Raw genomic sequence first — 24,663 nt, forward strand, 5'->3', positions numbered from 1 at the left:
TTCATACAATATTTGTCCTTTTATGTCTGGCTTATTTCACTTAGCGTGTTTTCAGAGTTCATTTATGTTGTAGCATGTATCAGAATTCCTTTTTAAAGCTGAATAATATCCATTGTATGATATACCATAGTTTGTTTATTCGTTTATCTGTTGATAGACATTTGGGTTGTTGCTACCTTTTGACTTTTGTGAATAATAGTGCTATGAATGTTGGTGTACAAGTATCCGCTTGAGTCTTGCTTTCCGTACTTTCGGATATCTATCTAAGAGTATAATTGCTGGGTCATATAGTAATTCTGTGTTTCACTTTTTGAGAAACCACCAAACTGATTGCCACAGTAGTTGCACCATTTTACATTCCTACCAGCAATGCTTGGGGGTTCCATTTTTTTTGCAGCCTTGACAACACTTGTTATTTTTCTTCTTTTGGATAATCATCCTAATGAGTGTGAATTTGTATCGTTATGGTTTTGATTTGTATTTCTCTAATGACTAATTATGTTGAACACCTTTTCATGTGTTTATTGGCCATTTGTATATCATCTTTGGAGAAGTGTGTTTTCAGGTCCTTTGCCTATTTTTGAAAGCACAGGTTCCTAACCACTGGACTGCCAGGGAATTCCCACTACCATACTCTTGATTTCTGTAGCTTTTTTACTCCATTTTTGAAAGGTAGTTTGGTAGGTATTGAATTCAGTGGGTATGTTGACATTACTTCTTTTAGCATTTTATAAATGTTCTGTTGTATTTTGGCTTGCACAGATTCTGAGAATTATGTGATTTTTAAACATTTGTTCCTCTGAATATAGAGTGTCTTTTTTCCTCTAGTTGCTTTAAGATTTTAAAAAATTATTAACATTTTTCTGCTAGTCTATTATCATGTGCCTTTGAATAATTTTCTTTGAATTTAATCCTGTTTGGAATTTGTCAAGTTTCTCAGATGTGTGGGTTGTAGTTTGCAGCAAATTTGGAAAAGCAGTCATCATTATCATCTCAGATATTTTTCTTTTTCACTTCCTTTGTTTTCTAGACTCCAAATAAAAAAAAGTATGTTAGATATCTTAATATTGTCCCACAGTTCACTGAGAATTATTTTTTTCCTTTTTTTCCTCTCTGCTTCCTTTTGGATAATTTCTTTTGCTTTATATTCAGTTTCACTGATTTTTTTCTTGTGCAGTATCTAATTTTGCTTTTAATTCTGTCAATGACATCTTTTAAGTATAAAAGAATTAAAATAACTGCTGATTTCATGGTTTTACCTGAATCTTTTCTTTTTTTTTTGCCGCATTGTGTGGCTTGCGGGATCTCAGTTCCCCAACCAGGGGTTGAAACCAGACCACGGCAGTGAAAGTGCCAAATCCTAACCACTATACCACCAGGAAACTCCTAATATTTTCTTTATAATTACTTTATTCATTACTATTTTTTTTCAGATGATGGATTTATTTATAGGTTTAAAAAAACATTTCCCTCTTGTGTTTTAGAAATGAGATACTTATTCTTCTGGCATGAGTATTTAGTTGCTAGTGATACTGTTTTGCCTCGGAGCTGAAAAAAAGAGTAAAATTTTTTGTTTTTCTGAGATCAGAGCAACATAAAAATTGAAAATACATTTGAGTTATGGCTTAATATTGGTTTAGGATTATGTTGTTTAAATTAAATTATAAATTAAAAAAATTTGAATACATTTGTATGTTTTAAAAATTAAAGATATTCATTGAGAAGTCTCATTCCTGTACCCTTCTGTGTATTCCATATTCCCCTTCCCTTATAGGTATTGCCTTTACTGGTTTCTTGAGTGCCTGGTGTTTCTTTATGCATATACAAGCACGTATGGACACGTCATCATTTTCTCCCTCTTTTCAGCAAATGGAAGCTGAAGTGTAATAAATGCCAATATCTCATATTTTGTCGTATCCTTTGCCTTTTTGTACTTAACAAATTTAACAATTGAAGATCTTTTCATATTACAACAGAGAGTTATTATTCTACCTATCATACCTCCTTTTTTTCTCAGTGTTTATTCTGGTTCTTCAAAGGAAGATAGTTATGATGCATTCAGTAAGGTTATCCAGAGGTGAATAGCTAAATAAAGTATCATCAGATCTCCAGCAGTTGTTTTCAAATTTTTCAGTCTCAGAATTCTTTTATACTTTTCAAAATTACTGATAACCTCAAAGAACTTTTATGTGGATTATGTCTATTAATACCTGTCAAATTAGAAACTAAAACTGAGAAACGTTAGAAGTATTTACTTTTAATTCATTTAAAATAACAGTAATAAACCCATTCCATATTAATAACATAAGCAGCATTTAAAAAAATTTTTATTGGAGTATAGTTGATTTACAGTGTTGTGTTAGCTTCTGCTGTAAGCAAAGTGAATCAGTTATACATATACATATATCAGCTCTTTTTTTTAGATTCTTTCCCCAGATAGGTCATTACAGAGTATTGAGAAGAGTTCCCTGTGCTATACAGTAGGTCCTTATTAGTTATCTATTTTATATATAGTAATGTGTATATGTCAATCCCAATCTCCCAATTTATCCCTCCCCCCCAGTAGCATTTTTAATGAAAATAACTTTATTTTCCAAAACAGGGAATATATAAGAGATTCGCTTTTACAAAAATTATTTATTTATTTAGGCTGCATTGTGCGACATGTGGGATCCTAGTTCCCTGACCAGGGATCGAACCCGTGCCCCCTGCAATGGAAGCATGGAGTCTTAACCACTGGACCGCCAGGAAAGTCCAGCTTTTTTTTTTTTTAATTGAATTATAGTTGATTTACAATATTATGCTAGTTTCAGGTGTAAGGAGATTGGCATTTATTAACATTTTTGCAAATATATTTAATGTCTAGCTTAATAGAAAACAGCTGAATTCTCATATCTGTAGCTGTATTCACTGTCTTGTGATATGTTATTTTACTTGAAGCATATGAGGAAATTCTGGTCTCATACGGATATGTAATTAGAAAAGGGCAGAGTATTTTAATAGACCTTTCAGATAATTGTGAATATTCTTCTTTGATGCCATACGAAAACTCAAGTGGTAGTTTCTTACTTTTTAAACTTTTACTGACATATAGTTGACATACAGTAAGTTACACATTTTTAATATACCTGTGAAGCTATCAATGAAATCAAGATGGTGTACTCCTAAAGGCAGTTTCGGAAAGATTTAATTGCAATGTGGAATTTGAAATCATAGCAATGAAATGAAGTTTTCATACTCTGTTTTCATTAAGATCAGTTGGTCTGTCCTCCACTTTGAATGTGTCTTTTATCCATGCAGGATTTCTTAACCCCATGCATTGATCATCTGGAAAATATTTGTTCCTTGGGTTATGCAGATCTTGCGAATGTTTACACATTTCATTATTCGTTGTCAAAGAATCACATTTGTTAATTTCACATTCTCATCAGAAAAGTCTTTCTGATGTAGGAAGCTTTTAAGTCCGCACTGGTAGAAATGAGTTTGCAAAATTCTATTTTTCTCAAAGCTTGAATTTTGTAGTTAGCAATAGATGTTGACAGTTGTTTTCCTTGATGTTATAGGCTCACAGTTGATTTTCTTTTTTTTTAAAATATTTGTTTATTTTCTTTATTTTTTTGGCTGCATCGGGTCTTACTTGCAGCACACAAGATCTTCGTTGAGGCACGCGGGATCTTTTTGTTGCGCTGCACGGGTTCTTTGTTGCTGCGCATGGGTTTCTCTAGTTGTGGTGTGCGCACTACAGGGTGCCTGGGCTTTGTGGTTTTTGTGGCATGTGGCCTCAGTAGTTGTGGTGCGCAGGCTTAGTTGCCCCGTGGCATGTGGGATCTTAGTTCCCCGACCAGGGATAGAACCTGCATCCCCTGCATTGGAAGGCGGATTCTGTATCACTGGACCTCTAGGGAAGTCCCTAGGCTCACTGTTGATTTTCAAGGAAATATTTGCTAAATACCCAAGATTAAGTAACCATCATTTGTCTATCAGTCGTTCTTTCAAGAAAAATGATGTTCTATAGAAAAGTGGCTAGTTCAGCTTGCTGTGCAGTCGTGTAAGTGCCTGAGACAACCATTATACTTCCCATTTCAACACACAGAATATTAAAAGATGTGTACTCAAGGGTTGAGATTTTATAAAATGTGTTAAATTTATAGCTACAGCTACATCAAAGACATTCTTGAATGAAACTGGGTTTTTTTTTTCTTTTTTAAATAGAGTGTGGTGAGTGTAGTGGCAAAGAATGTAATGACTACTAGTACAGTGTGCTGCTACTGCTAAGATACCAGCGTTTTTACCTACTGTTACTTTTGAGCCATCAATAAATGCTAATGAGTGAAATGCAATGAGTGCCAATACAGTGAAAGAAGCCAATCATGTTTTTAGTATTTTGAAAATGATTTTGATCTGATGGACCTTCTGAAAGGGTCTTGGGGATTCCAGGAATCTGTACATGTTACTTTGAGAAGCTCTGGTTTGTAGAAATTCTTACTTCTTCCTTGGCAATTATAATTAACAACCCCCTGCCCCCCCCCCCCCCCCCCCCCGCCAAGAACTCTTTATTGTAGTGGTTATCAATCTTAATGTCTGTCTTCACACTCACACACACACACACACAGCCCAGTACACCCTATGCCATATTACATACTCCTTCTACTAATTACAGTGGCTCGAGGAAAATGGGGACATGTAATTTATAAGTCATAAGTGGTTTTGATAAGCTTCCTCCCTCACCTCTGTTTCTCAAAAGCATGGTGAGGGACTATCATAAACTTTTGAATGAGATTTGCTGATAAGTGGGACCCAGGTGTCTTCATTTTTACCACACTGTTTTGAGTCTTTAGGAAGAAAACTGGGTTGCTCAAAGTAGAAGATGACATCACATTATCAGTTTTGTTTTTACTGTTCAGAGTGGAAGGTGACATCACCACTATCATCTTTGTATTTCTAGCACTGAGAGAAGTGTCTGACACAGAGCAGGAGCTCACTAAATGCTTTATGAGTGATTGAATGACCAATCTGACTAGGTTATTATGGTATTTGTCTGACACCAACTTGCCAAATATATGATGACAAAGTTAGCCTTAAATTATGTATTTCATTATATTTTGTATTGTGCTTACTTTACAAGTATATTTTTTAATTAATTTATTTTTTAAAAAATTATATTTATTCATTTTTGGCTGCGTTGGGTCTTCGTTGCTGTGCACGGGCTTTCTCTAGTTGTCGCGAGCAGGGGCTGCTCTTCGTTGTGGTGCGCGGGCTTCTCATTGCAGTGCGCGGGCTTCTCATTGTGGTGGCTTCTCTTGTTGTGGAGCATGGGCTCTAGGCGCTCGGGCTTCAGTAGTTGCAGCACGCAGGCTCAGTAGTTGTGGCTTGCAGCCTCTAGAGCACAGGCTCAGTAGTTGTGGTGCACGGGCTTAGTTGCTCTGTGGCATGTGGGATCTTCCTGGACCAGGGCTCGAACCCGTGTCCCCTGCATTGGCAGGCGAATTCTTAACCGCCGCGCCACCAGAGAAGCCCTACAAGTATATTTTAGAACTTAAAAATATTTAAGTCAGATAATGTGGCTGTACTGCTTAATGATTGCTGCTTCAGTGGTTTCCTCTTGTGTGTTATGCTTCTGATTTTAGATAACCTAACATGATTTGGCTTATGCCTGCCTATCCTACCTTATCTTTTGTCAGTCTCTCCCTTTTCACTATATTTTAGGATTCATGAAACTGGTCATTCCTTTTTCCTCCTGGTTCCTTTGATATGTTAAGCTCCTTACCTTAGGACCATTGTACTTGCTGTTCTTTCTTCCCAGAAGTCTCTTCCCCCAGCTCTTTTCTTGCCTCTTTCTTCTTATTCTTCAGGTCTCAATTCAGGTGTCACATGCTTTTGAGGTGCTTTTCCTGTCTTTGTTTTTACTCCCTTTACTGCACATAAAATGTCAATGAAATAGTCTGTTTATTTCTTTCATAGCATTTATCACAATTTGAAGTTACTTTATTTGTTTACTTATTTACTGTCTGCCTCCCTCCTCTAGAATATATGCTCCATGAGAACATAGATCTGCCTGTCTTGTTTATTGTTGTCTCCACAGTACCAGAAACAGTCTTGGCATGTAATAGACATTTTATAAGATTTATTGAATAAACAGATGAATGAATGAATGAAAAGAATGTATGGAAGAAAATTATTTGATCACTCAACAAATAACTTTAACTTAATGAATAAAGGTAATGGTTATATTTATTAATAATTAAGGACTTAACATGAATAACTTTGTTCTACTAGTTGTCACAGATTATGGTTTCTGGTTTATAAAATTGCCTGTGGAATAGACATTTCTCTTTATAAATAAGTGTGATTTAAACAGATTTTAAAACTAATATAAGAGGGAGCAACAGTAATTTCTGATGTAAAATAAGTATGTAAATAAAATAAAGCCATTGCTATTTATAACCAAGAAGTCATTTTGGATTAAGTATATTAGGTAAATTACTGCTTTCAGCATTATAGCTTTTATTTTAGGGAGTTGGAAATAGAAAAGTACATGGCATATCTTTTTCCCCCAGCTTTATTGAGATATAATATTTAAAAAAATTTTTTTACTTATGCTGCACCGAGTCTTAGTTGTGGCACTTGGGATCTTTGTTGTGGCATGTGGGATCTTTTAGTTGTGACATGAGGGCTTAGTTGCAGCATGTGAACTCTTAGTCGTGGCATGCATGTGAGATCTAGTTCCCCGACCAGGGATCGAACCCAGGCCCTCTGCATTGGGAGCGCAGAGTCTTACCCACTGGACCACCAGGGAAGTCCCTTGAGGTATAATTGACATATAACATCGTGTAAGGTTAAGGTGTACAGCGTGATGATTTGATGCCCTTATATATTGCGAAACGATTACCACAGAAGGGTAACGCTTCCATCATCTCACATAATTACCATGTCGTTTTTTTGGTGAGAACATTTAAGATCTACTCTTTCAGCAGTTTTCAAGTATACGATATAGTATTGTTAACTATAGCTGTGCATTAGATCTCTGGAACTTATTTATCTTATAACTGGAAGTTTTTATCCTTTCACTGACCTCTTCCAAATTTCCCCCACCCGCTAGCCCCTGTCAACCACTATTATACTTTCTGTTTCTATGAGTTTGATTCTTTTAGATTCCACATGTAAGTGAGATCATACAGTGTCTGTTTCATTGTCTCACTTATTCACTTAGCACAGTGATCTCAAGGCCCATTCACATTGTTGGAAATGGCAGGATTTTTTCTTTCTCATGGCTGAATAATATTGCATTGTATATATACATACTACATTTTCTTTATTTGTTCATCCATCAGTGGACACTTAGGTTGTTTCCATGTCTTGCCTGTTGTGAATAATGGTACACGGGGACATGGGCCTCTCTGGTAGAATCCTGCACAGCTAGGGAAGCTGGGTGCTCACTTAACATCCTTTCATTTTCCCTCATGGGAGAAATCACAGGCTGAGAAGGTTTCTTTTGGCACTGAGCTAAGTTGCCTTAGGGTATAAGTGACATGGATGAAGTCAAACTGTTTCTCTTACTGTCTCTAGTATGTCCAAACTCATATTTTTTTGCTCCAGTGGTATGCTGGAACTTCTCCACTGAACTCCTAGACTGCTACAAAATCTCTCTCATTGTGGATGATTGTCTAAGACAGTGTTCTCCAGGGGCTCCTGTGCCACACTGGAGAGAGGCTGGAGCCACTTAATGGGTCACTGATGGGTCCACAGCCAGGACTGAGGTCTGTATGCCTATTACTTGACCCATGGATGGGTAGACTCCTCCTGGGTCCCTTGGCATATTGTGCAGGATCCCACAGCTCCTACAAAGGAACTTCTGTTGATGCATGCATGCCAAATCGTTGCTGAGTGGGGATACAGGCAAGGGACTTCTTACTCGGCCATCTACTGATGTCACTCCTCTTCTGTTTTTTTTTTTTTTTTTTAATTAATTAATTAATTTTTGGCTGCGTTGGGTCTTTGTTGCTGCATGCAGGCTTTCTCTAGTTGCAGTGAGCGGGGGCTACTCTTCGTTGCGGTGCGTGGGCTTCTCATTGTGGCGGCTTCTTTGTGGCGGAGCACGGGCTCTAGGTGCGTGGGCTTCAGTAGTTGTGGCATGCGGGCTCAGTAGTTGTGGCTCATGGGCTCCAGAGTGCAAGCTCAGTAGTTGTGGCACACGGGCTTAGTTGCTCCGTGGCATATGACAGCTTCCCGGACCAGGGCTCGAACCCATGTCCCCTGCATTGGCAGGCGGATTCTTAACCACTGCACCAACAGGGAAGTCCCATCTCCTGTTTTCTTAAACAACCAGTGACACTCAGGATTTAGTCAGGAGCCTGGTGATATTTGTCTCTACTCTCAATGTGTTTACTGCTGTCCCCAGTTTCTGTGCTATTTGTGTTGGTTTGTTATTATTATTAATAACCTTTTAACTTTGGAATAAGTTTAGATTTTCTGCAAAATTGTAAAGGTAATACAGAGTTTCTGTATATCTGTCGCCCAGCTTCCCCTAATAGTAACATCTTAAATTACCATGTTAGGACTTCCCTGGTGGTGCAGTGGTTGAGAGTCCGCCTTCCAATGCATGTGGAAATGGGTTCAATCCCTGGTCGGGGAACTAGATCCCACATGCATGCCGCAACTAAGAGTTCACATGCCACAACTAAGGAGCCCGCCGGCCGCAACTAAGGAGCACACATGCCGCAACTAAGGAGCCAGTGAGCCACAACTAAGAAGCACACATGCAGCAACTAAGGAGCACATGTGCCGCAACTAAGGAGCCTGCCTGCCACAACAAAGACCCGGTACAACCAGAAAAAAAAAAAAGAAAAAAAAAGAAAAAAGATTACCATGATACATTTGTTAAAACTAAGAACAGAAATTGGTCGATACTATTAACTGAACTCTAGACTTCAATTTCACCAGTTTTTACCCAAATATCCTTTTTTTTTTTTTTTTTTTTTGCGGTACGTGGGCCTCTCACTGTTGTGTCCTCTCCCATTGCGGAGCACAGGCTCCGGACGTGCAGGCTCAGCGGCCATGGCTCACGGGCCCAGCCGCTCCGCGGCATGTGGGATCTTCCCGGACCGGGGCACGAACCCGTGTCCCCTGCATCGGCAGGCGGACTCTCAACCACTGCGCCACCAGGGAAGCCTTCTCATTGTAGTTTTGATTTGCATTTCTCTAATGATTAGTGATGTTGAGCATCCTTTCATGTGTTTGTTGGCAATCTGTATATTTTCTTTGGAGAAATGTCTGTTTAGGTCTTCTGCCCATTTTTGGATTTGGTTGTTTGTTTTTTTGATATTGAACTGCATGAGCTGCTTGTAAATTTTGGAGATTAATCCTTTGTCTGTTGTTTCATTTGCAAATATTTTCTCCCATTCTGAGGGTTGTCTTTTTGTCTTGTTTATGGTTTCCTTTGCTGTGCAAAAGCTTTGAAGTTTCATTAGGTCCCATTTGTTTATTTTTGTTTTTATCTCCATTTCTCTAGGAGGTGGTCAAAAAGGATCTTGCTGTGATTTATGGCATAGAGTGTTCTGCCGGTTTTCCTCTAAGGGTTTTATAGTGTCTGGCCTTACATTGAGGTCTTTCATCCATTTTGAATTTATTTTTGTGTATGGTGTTAGGGAGTGTTCCAATTTCATTCTTTTACATGTAGCTGTCCAGTGTTCCCAGCACCACTTATTGAAGAGGCTGTCTTTTCTCCATTGTATATTCTTGCCTCCTATGTCAAAAATAAGGTGACCATGTGTGCGTGGGCTTATCTCTGGGTTTTCTATCCTGTTCCATTGATCTATATATTTTTTTTGTGCCAGTACCTTGCTGTCTTGATTACTGTAACTTCGTAGTATAGTCTGAAGTCCAGTAGCCTGATTCCTCCAGCTCCATTTTTCTTTCTCTAGATTGCTTTGACTCTTTGGGGTCTTTTGTGTTTCCATACAAATTGTGAAATTTTTTGTCCTAGTTCTGTGAAAAATGCCATTGATAGTTTGATAGGGATTGCATTGAATCTGTGGATTGCTTTGAGTAGTATAGTCGTTTTCACAATGTTGATTCTTCCAATCCAAGATCATGGTATATCTCTCCATCTGTTTGTATTATCTTTAATTTCTTTCATCAGTGTCTTATAGTTTTCTGCATACAGGTCTTTTGTCCCCTTAGGTAGGTTTATTCCTAGGTATTTTATTCTTTTTGCTGCAGTAGTAAATGGGAGTGTTTCCTTAATTTCTCTTGCAGATTTTTCATCATTATCTCCACTGTAAATTTACTATCTTCCCCTTTTCATGTTTTGTTCTTTGGATGTGACTCACTGAAGTCTAGCCCACACTTTTGGAGGGGTATGTATCTACATATAATACTTTGGGCTCTTCTCTAAGGAAGATTTGTTCCATTTTCCCATTTATTTATTCAGTGATTTGTATTAGTATGGACACATGTATATTTACTTCATACTTTGGAGGGTAATCCTGCCCCACACTAGTTTTTTGGTTGCTCACATATTTCCACCTTTGGTCATTGGAAGCACATTCAAGTTGGCTCCTGCATTCCCTTTACATGCCCCATGCTTTTGCTTTTTGAGCACTTCCTTTCTTTCTACAAGGTACTCCTCGCTTATGTTGTATTTTCACTGCCCTAGTCATAGAATGTGACATTTCTGCAAGGATTCTTGCTTTCTTTTTTTATGGTAATTGTATTTAGGAGCTAAGACCTGGGCACTGGGATGTATTTACTGCTACTGGGTGTTATTGCTTCTAGGTTTTGTTTTTGGATAAACTAGGAAATACATTTATTTTTACTCACTCATATACCTATATCTCTATTTTTATATCTATCCATCTCTTTCTTTATTAAGCGAAGCATGAGTTCACACTCATTTCTCCAACTCTAATTCATCATTTTTACTCTTTTCCCCTTGCTTATCTGTAACTTCCCTCTTCAGTAGTGAGAAACCTGGCTCCTAACCACCATCCACCATCCGTGTACTCATTTGCTCAACCCCAGTTTATATATATATAAAGCAGGCTTAGAATTGTTAACCCATATCTCTATGTGAAACACATTTACCAACTAAAGTGTGTATGTACAGTTCCTTTTGTCTTTAGCCTTACAATTTCTAATGAAAACATCATTTTCCAAAGTTAAGTGGTTTTGGAAAGTTACTACATTTTACAGCTGCTTTTCCCCTTACCCCCTTGGGTGAGGTGGTGTCATAAATTATAAATAAATACAGTTAGATTTATTTGTCACCATTTCTGCTCCATCTTGGAATATCCTGGCATGCTGGTACATTTCTTTGTTTGTTTAATTTGCATACATTTAAGTTCATTCTTTATGATTTCAGTTCTCTGGGTTTGGCAAATGCATAAAATCTGTTTATTTAGAAAAATGTGTTTGTGTGTATGTCTCATTTCTTGTAGATGTTGTCAGGCCAATTTGTAGCAGTCAGTCTCTTTTTCCCTCTAAGTTGTTGCTTCTCATCTATAGGGTGTTTGGTATTAGCATACATTTATTAGAATTGAGTGAAATAAGTCTTGAATTCTAGGGAACTTTTCTGGGGATAAAGTGCATGAATTTCATATGTAGACTTAGATACCGGTTTTGTCAATGAAATGCTTTTGTCTTTGGTTCTCCTTTGTGTTATCAGTTGGTAAAAATATTTGAAGTTTGAGTACAAGATTCATAGATATCACAGTGATTTGGAAAATTAGACCAAATGTGGTAAGGAAGGACATCTATCTATCTGATGATTATTCTTAACATCTGGATTATTTGGTCTTCACAGGAAAAGTGGGATACTGTGTTGTTTAGGTTATAAGCCAGAGATATAGTCTTCAATTACCTTAAATGATGGAGATTTATTATGGGAAAGTAAAGGACACAGAAATCTCAGCTGTTGCATGGCAAGGTATAAGTAAGACTGAGAGTGGCTGAGGGAATGAGCAGTCATTTAGGAAACCAGGGAGCTCTCGATTATTTTGTTGCCCTCTTAGCAACAAGTGTCCTTGGCTCAGTCCCTGCTACAGAGGTTCTCAACCAGAGGTTGTATATAAGAATTGTCCGTGCTGCCCTATACCAGATCTGTTGAGTCAGTTAGACTCTTCTAGGAATGAGGATTCTGGCTTTGTTTATTATTATTATTATTTTTTAAAAAAGCTTTACAGGTGATTCTGATGAATACTTTTGCTCTAGTGCTTTGCTGTTAGGTAAGTCAGGGTCTGTTTCTTCTGAATTAATGCTATTTGACTTATTTGTTTTATTTATTTATATTTTTTGGCTGTGTCACACGGCTTGCGGGATCTCAGTTCCCTGACCAGGGATTGAACCTGGGCCATGGCAGTGAAAGCCTGGAATTCCACTAGGCCACCAGGGAGCTCCCTCTGATTAATTTAAACCGTGAGAACATTGGGGTGCATGTATCTTTTCAAATTAGAGTTTTTGTCTTTTCCAGGTATGTGTGCAGGAGTGGGATTGCTGTATTGTATGGTAGATCAATTTTTAATTTTAAGTAACTTCCATACTGTTTTCCGTAGTGGCTGCACCAATTTACACTCCCACCAACAGTGTAGGAGGGTTCCCTTTTCTCCACACCCTCTCTAGCATTTATTATTTGTAGACTTCTGTGGCCTCTCCCGTTGCGCAGCACAGGCTCCGGATGCGCAGGCTCAGCGGCCACGGCTCACGGGCCCAGCCGCTCCGCGGCATGTGGGATCCTTGCGGACCGGGGCATGAACCCGTGTCCCCTGCATCGGCAGGTGGACTCTCAACCACTGCGCCACCAGGGAAGCCCTATTTGTAGACTTTTTGATGATAGCCATTCTGACTATCTGATAGCTATTCTGACCTGGTGTGAGGTGACACCTTATTGTGGTTTTGATTTGCATTTCTCTAAATAATTAGCGGTATGAGCATCTTTTCATGTGCCTGTTGGCCATCTGTATGTCTGCTTTGGAGAAATGTCTGTTTAGGTCTTCTGCCCATTTCTTGATTGGGTTGTTTGTTTTTTTGATATTGAGTTGTATGAGCTCTTTGTATATTTTGGAAATTAAGCCCTTGTTGGGCCCTTCGTTTGCAAATACTTTTTCTCATTTCATAGGTTGTCTGGATGTTTTGTTGATGGTTTCCTTTGCAGTGCAAAAGCTTTTAAGTTTGATTAGGTCCCATTTGTTTAGTTTTGCTTTTATTTCTTTTGCCTTGAGAGACTGATCTAATAAAATATTGCTGCGATTTATGTCCAAGAATGTTTTGCTTACGAGTTTTATGGTGTTAACTATAATTCGAAAAGATACATGCACCTCAATGTTTATAGCAGCACTAGTTACGGTAGCTAAGACATGTAAACAACTCAAATGCCCGTGTGTGTGTGTGTGTGTGTGTGTGTGTGTGTGTGTGTGTGTAAGATGGAATATATTACTCAGCCATAAAAAAGAATGAAGTATTGCAGTTTGCAGCAACATGGATGGACCTAGAGAATGTTATTCTAAGTGAAGTCAGACATAGAAAGACAAATTTATATGATGTCATTTATATGTGGAACCTAAAAAGTAATACAAATGAATCTATATACAAAGCAGGCAGACTCACAGACGTAAAAAACAAACTTATTACCAAAGGAGAAGTGGGGGAAGGGATAAATTAGGAGTATGGGATTAACAGATACAAACTACTATACATAAAGTAGACAGGCGACAAGGATTTACTGTAAAATACAGGGAACAATATTCAATATCTTATAGTAACCTATAATGGAAAATAATCTGAAAAAAAGTATAACTGAATCACTTTGCTGCATACCTGAAACTAACACAATATTTTAAATCATCTATACTTCAATGCTAAATAAATAAACAAACAAACTATAAGAAGTAGAAGCCAAGGAACTGACTGTTTAGTTACCTGGTCTCCATGTCTGCTTTGTGTAGAATTCTTTGACCCCTGAGGCTACTTTCTCAGCTGTTGGCCAGCCTATAAATGGGCTCTTCTTGGGATTAGACCCCCATTCCTGTTCTAGTCAGCTGTGACCAGATTGGAAGGATTATTTAATATTATGCCTTATATAACGGCACTTCGTACTACTTGTCTCTGCATTTGACTGTGGTGAAGCGGTAATACAGAATTAAGTAGGGGAGGGGGCTTCCCTGGTGGTGCAGTGGTTGGGAGTCCGCCTGCCGATGCAGGGGACACGGGTTCGTGCCTCGGTCCGGGAGGATCCCACATGCTGTGGAGCGGCTGGGCCCGTGAGCCATGGCTGTTGAGCCTGTGCGTCCGGAGCCTGTGCTCCGCAATGGGAGAGGCCATGACAGTGAGAGGCCCACATACTGCAAAAAAAAAAAAAAAAAAAAAAAGAAGTGAGTAGGGGAGAAATAACTATGGATGGGGATTAGAAGAGACCTTTCTGTAGAGGTAGAAGTAAGTTGAAGTGCAGAATGCTGTGAAGTTCTTGGGGAGAGAGATTTCTAGTTAGAGAGAATACATGGCTGAAAATATAGTAGAGAACGTTGGAGAAGGAGGCTAGGGTTACATCATATAGACTCTTGGAGGGCTGGTAAAATGGTTTGGGTTTTATTCTAATTATAGTGGGAATACATGTGAAATGGCAGAGAGAACTCAAAAAATATTGACCAAAAATTAAAATGTTTGTAATAAACATTGAATGAAGAGCCATGATTTAAATTTATTTATTTGTTTTTGGCTGCATTGGGTCTTTGTTGCTGCATGCGGGCTTTCTCTAGTTGTGGGGAGCGGGGTTCAGTAGTTGTGGCTTGCAGGCTTTCGAGCGCAGGCTCAGTAGTTGTGGCGCACGGGCTTAGTTGCTCAGCGGTATGTGGGATCTTCCCGGACCAGGGCTCGAACCCGTGTCCCTTGCATTGGCAGGTGGATTCTTAACCACTGCGCCACCAGGGAAGTCCCTCCCAGCATTTTTCCTTCTTCAGAACTCTTTAATCCCTCATTAGGCATTGTGTATATCCTCCTTGTTTTGTTTAGATAAGCCTCTAGATGCAAGTGGGTGTCACCGATACCTTTTTGTAGTGTCTTATACACACAGGGAGCTCAATAATTGCTTGCTAGTGAAAAACAGGATAAAAAGCTATATATGGCAATATCAGTAATGTTTTTTAAATAAATGTTTACATTTTATCCTTTCTCATTATAAATCTTAAGTTTACAATCTGAAAATTTATATTCTTATGGAAGATTTTGGTGTTTAATTTCATCAAGAAATGAAAGGTTGGAACTCTGAAAGGAAAAAAAGATTATTTTGTGTTGGTTTGTATAAATAACAAGAATATGATCATAGGAATTAATATTGTGAGTATTTAGAAATGGGTATTTGATATATTTAATTATTTATACTTCAAAACAGTTTCTCGAATACCTTATATTAATTTTAAATATATAGCCTTTATAGGTTTGACTTATACTTTCTAAATCTGGAATGTACTTGAGGAAAGCTTTGACTTCAGCTTGTTTGCACTGTTCATTAATGTTTTTTCTACTTTGAACTCTTATATAAAATTTTTAAAGCAAATTGAGAATTTGCTTCCTCAGTTGCCACTTTATCATTCTCCTATTTAGTGTTTAGTTGAGGGAGCACTAATCTTAGGAGAAATATTTATTAAAAGTAATTGAAATTATCTATATTAAGAGTCTACATGGAGGGAGTTACCTGGTGGTCCAGTGGTTATTGGTTGGGACTCAGTGCTTTCACTGCTGTGGCCCCGGGTTCAATCCCTGGTTGGGGAGCTAAGATGCTGCGTGGTGTGGCCAAAAAAAAGAACAAAAGAGAAAGGAAAAAAAAAGAGTCCAGATGGTAGTTAAACTTAACCTTGTTCTCAATTTATGGGCCACCTAAAGAGAATGTGGTTTGCATGCACAATTCAACTTTTTGGACGTTGTGGGTTCTTTTTTTAAATTGTCTCTTCATAATTTTAGTATGTGAGTATATATGTTTAGTAATTTTTAGAAATGTGACCACTAATGCTAGGTCATTATAATGTATTTGTTTGACATTATTTTCAGCATCTTTAATTTCTGTTACATTTAAATGTGTTTTGGAGTATAGACTCGTTTCTCAGCTCATCATTGCATTGTACTTGCTTCCTTTCCTTTTCTTTCAGTCTCTCTAGAGACAGTTTGTTTCTAGAGACAGTTTGTTTCTAGGCAAAACCACTCTGTTTTTTAGTACTCAGCCCACATAGTGGGTGGGGAAGAAATGGAACTAGGGCACTATTGCCTTTTTCTAGATAACCAGTAAAGGATGTGTAAGCTAAGTGTTCTTTAAATCTAGGTGGCATCTCCTGTATGTCTATGTGGTAGGGCATGGGTTTAGGTGTTTCGGCTTTCCCTGAACTGACCCGATAAAACCCTATTGTATATGCATTAACTGCTGACTCCTCTCTCTGTCACACAGATCTGGACACGAGAATTTTCCTCAAACACCAGCTTTGTCTGGTTAAAGGAGCGTTGTCCCAGGGGAATGCATAATTTAGGAGTCATTATACTTGCCAAATGTGTTGGTGTTTATTTTTTTACATTAGTTTTACTTTCCTACTGCAGACTGTTTAAATGGGAGAAACCTTATGTTTTTATGGTGTTCCTATTCTGGCTTAAGAAAAATCAATGTACCCCTTGGTACTTTTATGATTTCACTACCTACTTCTATTACTCATGACCATTGTTTTATTTTTCTCTGTGGCATGTGGTTATAAACACAAGATTGAGTTGATTTAGATTTTGGTATTCTGTATCTGTCCATAGATTTTTTTTATAAGTTTGCTGGTGTTTTGTAGTTTGAAATGCTGGATTTCTAGAGATGTTGAAGCCATGAGAAAACAAACGTGTATGCATGTGCCTGTGTTTTAACTTTTACTTAGAAGCCAATTTGAGTCATTAGAAAGGTACATAACACTTTTAATATCCATTACACAAATTATCTTGTTAGGTACATGTCATGTTTTTTTTAACAATCATGTTTTGAATATGAAAACTGAAAGTATGGTTTTCTAACCAATATTATGTTAATTGAAATTAATTTTCACATAGTTAAATTGTTAACTGCAAATGATGTGGTACACTGACCTTGCTTCTTTGTTGAGTGTCAGGTAAAAACTTGGTGAGTAGGGACTTTCCCGGCAGTCCAGTGGTTAAGACTTCACGCTTCCACTCTTGGGGGGCATGGGTTCAATCCCTGGTCAGGGAACGAAGATCCTGCATGACGTGCGGTACGGCAGACAAACAAAAACCAACGAAGTGAGTAAATAAATTGCCCTTATTTAGTGTTACGGAGCAAGGTAGTATATTTTATGGCTCTCCATGATATTAAGCAGGTACAAAAGATTGGAGGTAGAGGGAGAGAATAATTGGCACTTTCTGATTTACTGACTTTTAATTTTTATCATACTATGAATGAAGATTTGTCTAAATTGTCTTTGTTTTATTGAGGTAAAGTTCAGATAATATAAAATTAACCATTTTAAAATGTATATTTCATTGGCATTTAATGCATTCATGATGTTGTGCAACTATCACCTATATCGAGTTCCAGAACATCCTCGTAATCCCAAAAGAAAATGCCATACCTATTAAGCAATTACTCCCATTCCTGCCTACCTTCAATCACTGTCAGCCACCAATCTGCTCTCTGTCTCTATCTCTTTGGGGTATTTCATATAAATTGAACCATACAATTTGTGACCTTTTGTGTCTGGTGTTTTCATGGTTCATCCACTCTATAGCATGTATTGGTACATGATTCTTTTTTATGGTGAAATAATATTCTATTGTATGTATATCACACCTTGCTTATCCATTCATTCATTGATAGACATTTGAATTGTTTCCATCTTTTGGCATTTGTGAATAGTGCTGCTATGACCATTTATGCACAGCTATTTGTTTGAATACCTGTTTACAGTGCTTTTGCATTTTTACCTAGGAGTGGAATTGCTGGGTCATATGGTAGATCTATGTTTAATTTCTTTAGGAAATGGCAAAATGCTTTCCACAGTGGCTGCACCATTTTACAGCCCCAACAACATATGAAGATTCTAGTTTCTCCACATCTTCTTTGATCACTTGTTATTTTCTTCTTTTTATTTTATTCATTTTTAAAAATAAATTTATTTATTTTTGGCAGCCTTGGGTCTTCGTTGCTGCGCGCGGGCTTTCTCTAGTTGCAGCGATGGGGAGCTACTCTTCATTGTGGCCTGCGGGCTTCTCATTGCAGTGGCTTCTCTTGTTGCGGAGCACAGGCTCTAGGTGCGCGGGCTTCAGTAGTTGTGGCTCGCGGGCTCTAGAGCGCAGGCTCAGTAGTTGTGGCACACGAGCTTAGTTGCTCTGCGGCATGTGAGATCTTCCCGGACTAGGACTCCAACCCGTGTCCCCTGCATTGGCAGGCAGATTGTTAACCACTGTGCCACCAGGGAAGTCCCCTTTTAATTTTTTTAAATAGCCATTTTAATGAGTGTGAAGTGGTATCTCACTGTGGTTTGACTTATGTTTCCAGATCACAAATGATGTTGAGCATCTTTTTATGTGCTTATTGGCCATTTGTATATCGTCTTTGGAGAAATGTTTTTTCAGGTCTTGCATGTTTTCAAAATTGGGTTGTTTGTCTTTTTATTGTTGAATTCTTTATGTATTTTAGCTATTAATTCTTTGTCAGATACACGACTTGCAAATATTTTCTCCCATTCTGTAGGTTGTATTTTCACATTCTTGACAATATCTTTTCATGTACATAAGTTTTTAAAAATTTATTTATTTATTTATTTGGTTGTGTTGGGTCTTAGTTGCAGTACGCGAACTTCTAGTTGTGGTATGTGGGATCTAGTTCCCTGACCAGGGATCGAACCCAGTCCCCCTGCATTGGGAGCGTGGAGTCTTAGCCACTGGACCACCAGGGAAGTCCCCCCCAAAAGTTTTTAATTTTGATAAATTCATGATAAAGAATCCACATTAAAACCATCAGGGCTAATAAAGGATACAAGAGCAAGAAGCAAAAAGCAACCTGCAACTAACACAACATTGTTAATGAACTATACTGCAATATAAAATAAAAATTAAAAAAAAGAAACAACAAACAGTTGTATTTCTATTTATTAACAATGAACAATCCAAAAAGGAAATTAAGAAAACAATTTCATTCATGATAGAATCAAAATGAATACTTAGCAGTAATTTTTTAAATTGAAGTATAGTTGATTTACAATGTTGTGTTAATTTCTGATGTACAGCAGAGTGATTCAGTTATGCATATATATATTCTTTTTCATATTCTTTTCCATTGTGGTTTATCACAGGATATTGAATATAGTTCCCTGTGCTACACAGTAGGACCTTGTTGTTTATCTGTTCTATATATAATAGTTTGCATCTGCTAATGCAAACTCCCAATCCATCCTTTTCCCACCCCGTCTGTTCTCTGTGTCTGTGAGTCTGTTTCTGTTTCATAGATAAGTTTGTGTCATATTTTAGATTCCACATATAAGTGATATATGTGCTATTTGTCTTTCTTTGTCTGATTTACTTCACTTAGTATGCTAATCTTCAGGTCCATTCATGTTGCTGCAAATGGCATTATTTCATTCTTTTTTATGGCTGAGTAGTATTCCATTGTATATATGTACCACATCTTCTTTATCCATTCATCTGTTGATGGACATTTAGGTTGTTTCCATGTTTTGGTTATTGTGAATAGTGCTGCAGTGAACATTGGGGTGCGTGTAATTAAGAAGCGTTTGGTTGTGCGTCTACAGTGTTTTTTTTACTTGATCCTGATGAGCATGATAGCACATTCTGAGTGTGACTGAGGATTATACTGTTTGGTCAAGAAGGGTGTTAACAGACAGATTCCCTAAGACTCATTAGGAAACCAGGCTATATAACAGTGTCTGGCATTGAGTGGGTATTTAATAAATGTTTGGTTAAATGGATGAATCAGTAAAAACAAACTTAACTATAAAACTGCTTGAGCAGTGGTCTAAAATATGAAAGAGGCTGGGATCAGCTAAAGTAATGTTAACTCTTTAAAACAAACTACATTTTCAAGTACAGTAATAGGACTAATATACTGAATGTAAAAATGTTGTGAGGGCCCAGGAAGAGAATTGTTCCTTCTGTTGAAAATTATGAAAAAGAAAAACAAACTTGTATTATTTTTATTACAAAGGGAATTCAGGTATGTTAAAGAAAATTAAGAAAATATAAATATGAAGCAGAAGTAAATAACCTGTCATCCTAAAAGAACCTTTCTTAGCTTTTTTCTATGCCTGTATATAAAAATGGGATCATTTAAGTTTTTATATATATATAAATTTTATATATATTTCATATATATATATATATATATATATATATATATATATGGCTTTGTATCCTGCTGTATTCCCTTAACCATAAGTCTAACATGTACAAAACTTTCTGTTGAAATATTGGGTATTAGGAATCCTGCCAGAAAGTTTCCTGTGTAATTAGTACAGTTTTAAATGGCTAACTGGATGTAATAACTAGCTTTTCCATATATAAAAGATAGATGGTATTGAATTGTTTGTAACATTTATGTAAAGTAAACATTATTAGTAAATATTAATAAAAGTATGTCGTGTATGTAAGAGCAAATCAAATTGTTCAGTATTTTACATTTTTTAGTACTTTATGAACCCATATTTTTCCATTTTTTTAGTTTAAAATTTAAAATTTTGTTATTATGAATATACTGTACTAAACTGAACCAGGACTCTAGTATATTCTAGATTATGAGAAAGGGTTAAAAACTTGGAATGGAAATGTCCTGTTTAGGGAGAAAATGTATTTACTATCTAAAATTCTATCTATTATGGACAGTGACAATAAAATTAGGATGAAAACAAAAAGCACAAATAGAGATTAAATTATGAAACAAAACAGTTTATATGTCAGTAATTTGGGGGGAAGCATGGAGTTTGGAATGTAAGAATATGAAGTTGAGGGTAGTTTTGTAATCAAGAAGATAAAAAGTGAAAGAGGAGGAGGCCTCCTTTGTAATTAATCTGAGGCACTTGGAGGATTTATCATGCTACGATTGGTCCGTAACAGAGCAGAAACAAATAACTGGAAGGTTTGCTACCAGAAGATGGAAATCTGCTGATACCGATAGGGTAGCAGGCAGTGCAAGATTCAGAGACTTCCAGGTCAGGAGATCAGCATGAGAGTTCCTGAGCAGAGTTGGTGATCCCAGGGTAGAAGCTGTATGCAGTCAGCCCTGCTTGGGTGTAGGCAGCCCTGGGACCCTTGGTGTTAACTGAAGCCAGGCAGAGCTCAGGTCTGCAGATGCATCCTATTGCCAAGTGAGGCAGAATCAGGTACTTCACAAGATGAGATACCTGGAACTGTTTAAATGAGGTGAGATGGTTTCATGGGTTGGCTGGGGGGGGAAGATATTTAAGGATTATAGGAAGAAATAGAATAATCTTCAATGAAGTGCTTTTATTTGCCAGATTTAGGCTTGTTACTTTCCTGTATACTCTGATTCAGTCTTTTTTGAGTTAGGCTTTGTTGTGCGGGGTGTCTGAATTTTTATTAAGTACATCAGCAGTTCTCTTGAATGTGGCTCTTGGACCAGAGATTGAGACACAGAGGCAGGAGTCTTGACTGTTGACTGGCACTTGTGAGTTTGATTCCTATTATCTTATCATCCTGGTCAATCCCTCATTGTTCTGAGGCCTCAGATGGCTCTCCAAGATAATACTTGAGAACAGAGATCAGAACAGTAATTTCATAATAACTGTTTTCAGAACATACATAAACAGCAAATCAAAAATTTAAAACCCTCTGCTAAACATTAACAGATTAAAAACCCATTAAGTTTTATTAAGAAATTATATTTTTATTAGAAATAATTACTATTGATTGCCAAATGATTGGGACCTGTTATATTAACATTTTAAAAAATATTTATTTCTTTTTGTTTTTGACTGCATTGGGTCTTCATTGCTGCACGTGGGCTTTCTGTAGTTGCTGTGAGCAGGGGCTACTCTTTGTTGCGGTGTGCGGGCTTCTCATTGTGGTGGCTTCTCTTGTTGCGGAGCATGGGCTCTAGGCATGAGGACTTCAGTAGCTGTGGCATGCGGGCTCAGTAGTTGTGGCTCTTGAGCTCTAGAGTGCAGACTCAGTGTGGCTCATGGCTTAGTTGCTCCGCGGCATGTGGGATCTTCCCGGACCAGGGCTCGAACCTGTGTCCCCTACATTGGCAGGTGGATTCTTAACCACTGCGCCACCAGGGAAACCCATATTAATATTTTTTACGTAGCAGTTTCATTTAATGAAATCATGCTGATAACTGTAAAACAATTTAGTATTCATTATTTTTCTTCTTCCTTTATAGAATGAAGTCCTGCATTATCCTATATTTATACAAAGCTTTTTTCCAATTATAAAAATACTTAGTTACTGAAGAAAAAGGTACTTCCCTGGTGGCGTAGTGGTTAGGAATCTGCCTGCCAATGAAGCATACACGGGTTTGATCCCTGGTCTGGGAAGATCCCACATGCTGTGGAGCAACTAAGCCCATGTGCCCCAACTACTGAGCCTGTGCTCTAGAGCCCACGAGCCACAGTTACAGAGCCCATGTGCCACAACTACTGAAGCCCACGCACCTAGAGCCAGTGCTTTGCAACAAGAGAAGCCACCACAGTGAGAAGCCCGCAAATCGCAACGAAGAGTAGCCCCCACTGGCTGCAACTAGAGAAAGCCCATGCCCAGCAACGAAGACCCAACGCAGCCAAAAAATAAATAAATTACTTACTTAAAAGAAAATAAAGTTTAAAAAAAGAACCAAACCTTTAAAAAAGAAAAAGTTAGAATGTATAGAGATGACCAAAGTAAGTAACCATAATTTGACACCCAGAAATAACTGCTGACAGAATATTGGTTTTATAGCATTTACATGTGGCAGCATTTACTAAGTTAGGTTGTTTTGCATAAATGTAATATTCTTTCCAAAGATTTTTAACTTAAATCTTTAATAAATTTTAGCTAAAACAATATAAGTGAGATTCTTGAAATGCATGTAGAGCTAGCAACAAGTGGTTTAACTTTCTTTGGGATATGAATATTAGGCCTAGTTGTTGCTGCTGCTGCTGTTGTTGGATTTTTTAAAAGTTGAAGTGTAGTTGATTTACAATATTGTGTTAGTTTTAATGGCAAACAGTTATGAGAGAAGAAGGTTGTAAATATCATCCATTATTCAAAAGAAGGGTGTTTGTTTTGAACTCTAAAGATAATCACCAAATAACCAGTAGCAGTAACTACCACTGTCTGGTGACCAGCAAGTTTGTATTAAAATAAGTCTGCATTTAAGCAAGAGGGTACACAGAGCATAGATACTCTGTATAAACTGGGAATGAAGGGATGGTATTAGGAAAGAGGAGCTAACTGCATGTGGAGTTTGGAGATTTTCTTTATTTTCTCACTTTTTAAGTAAGATTGGGCCAGTTGAGCTAGTGTTTGTTTAGTACTTTAGGAAAGGGTTAAAAGAGTTGGTTTTAAGGAAACATATGTTTTTATATGTGTTATTCCAGTTAATTTTAAACCACCCCATGTAAGGCAAGTGTTTTATCCTCATTTTTATGGAAGAGGAAACAAGAGAAATCCCTGCCGGTACAGTGGTTAGGACTCCGCACTTCCACTGCAGGGGGCACGGGTTCCATCCCTGGTTGGGGAACTAAGATCTCACATGTGTGCAGCGTGGCTGATTAAAGAAAAAAAAAAAGTGGAAACAAAGTCAGAAAGTTTTTTGTTCAAGTCACACACTCAGGTATTTCTGGCTTTGTCTCCATTTCTTTCCCTCATGTTTATGGTGTTCTGATTTCTAAAGTTCTTTCCAACTCTAAAAATCTGTGACTTTAATGAAGTGGAGAGAACAGTATAATGAATTACCATTTACCTAACATGGAACTACAAAATTATTAGCCCGTTACCTGTGTGTTTCGTCTATACCATTTATGGTTGCCCCCACATCGTATTCCCCCCACATTACTTTAACACACGTCCCAGCATAACATTTCATATGCACACATTTCAGTATATACCTCTAAAAGAGAGAAACTATTTTTAAAAAATTTAAAACATCACCATAGTAATATTATCACTGTTAAAAAACCATTAATTCCCTCATTTCCAGTTAATGCTCACATTTTCCTGATTGTCATAATTTCTTTTAAAACTGTTTTTAAGGTGGGATTTAAGTAAGGGCTATGCACATTGCAATTGGTTGATATGTCTCATTAAAAATTATTATTTTATTATTGTTATTTTAAAAATAGATTTTGTTTTGAACAGTTTTATCTTTGTAGCAGAATTGAGCAGAAGGCACAGAGCTTTACAATATAACTCCTGGATGTCCATTTGTTCCACCACCATTTGTTGAAAAGATTATCTTTTCTTCACTGTATTGCCTCTGTTCTTTTGTTGAAGATCAGGTGACTGTACTTATGTGGATTCTTTCCTGGGTTCTCCATTCTGTTCCATTACTTGATTTGTCTGTTCTTTCACCAATACCACACTTGATTATTGCAACTTTATATTAACTCTTGAAGTTGGGTTGTGTCAGTTCTTAGTCCTCCAACTTTGTTCTTTTCCTTCAGTATTGTACTGGCTCTTCTGTGTCTT

General features: G+C 37.4%; 1 protein-coding gene across 5 annotated transcripts in view; it reads left to right on the forward strand.

The window, feature by feature from the left end:
• Window positions 1-24,663, forward strand: part of MEMO1 (mediator of cell motility 1) — a 129,530-nt gene that overhangs the window by 11,773 nt on the left and 93,094 nt on the right. The window contains exon 1 of one of the 5 annotated variants that reach the window (XM_027113448.1): window positions 22,841-22,874. The exons of the other annotated variants lie outside the window; for them this stretch is intronic. Coding sequence (XP_026969249.1) covers window positions 22,856-22,874 — 19 coding nt within the window. The 5' untranslated portion in view covers window positions 22,841-22,855. Of the gene's footprint in view, window positions 1-22,840; window positions 22,875-24,663 lie in introns of those variants that run through there. 5 annotated transcript variants of the gene reach the window in all.

Source organism: Aethalodelphis obliquidens, unplaced genomic scaffold, assembly GCF_003676395.1.
Source record: "Aethalodelphis obliquidens isolate GAN/ISIS:26980383/991018 unplaced genomic scaffold, ASM367639v1 scaffold12, whole genome shotgun sequence".
Classification (NCBI taxonomy): Eukaryota; Metazoa; Chordata; class Mammalia; order Artiodactyla; family Delphinidae; genus Aethalodelphis; species Aethalodelphis obliquidens.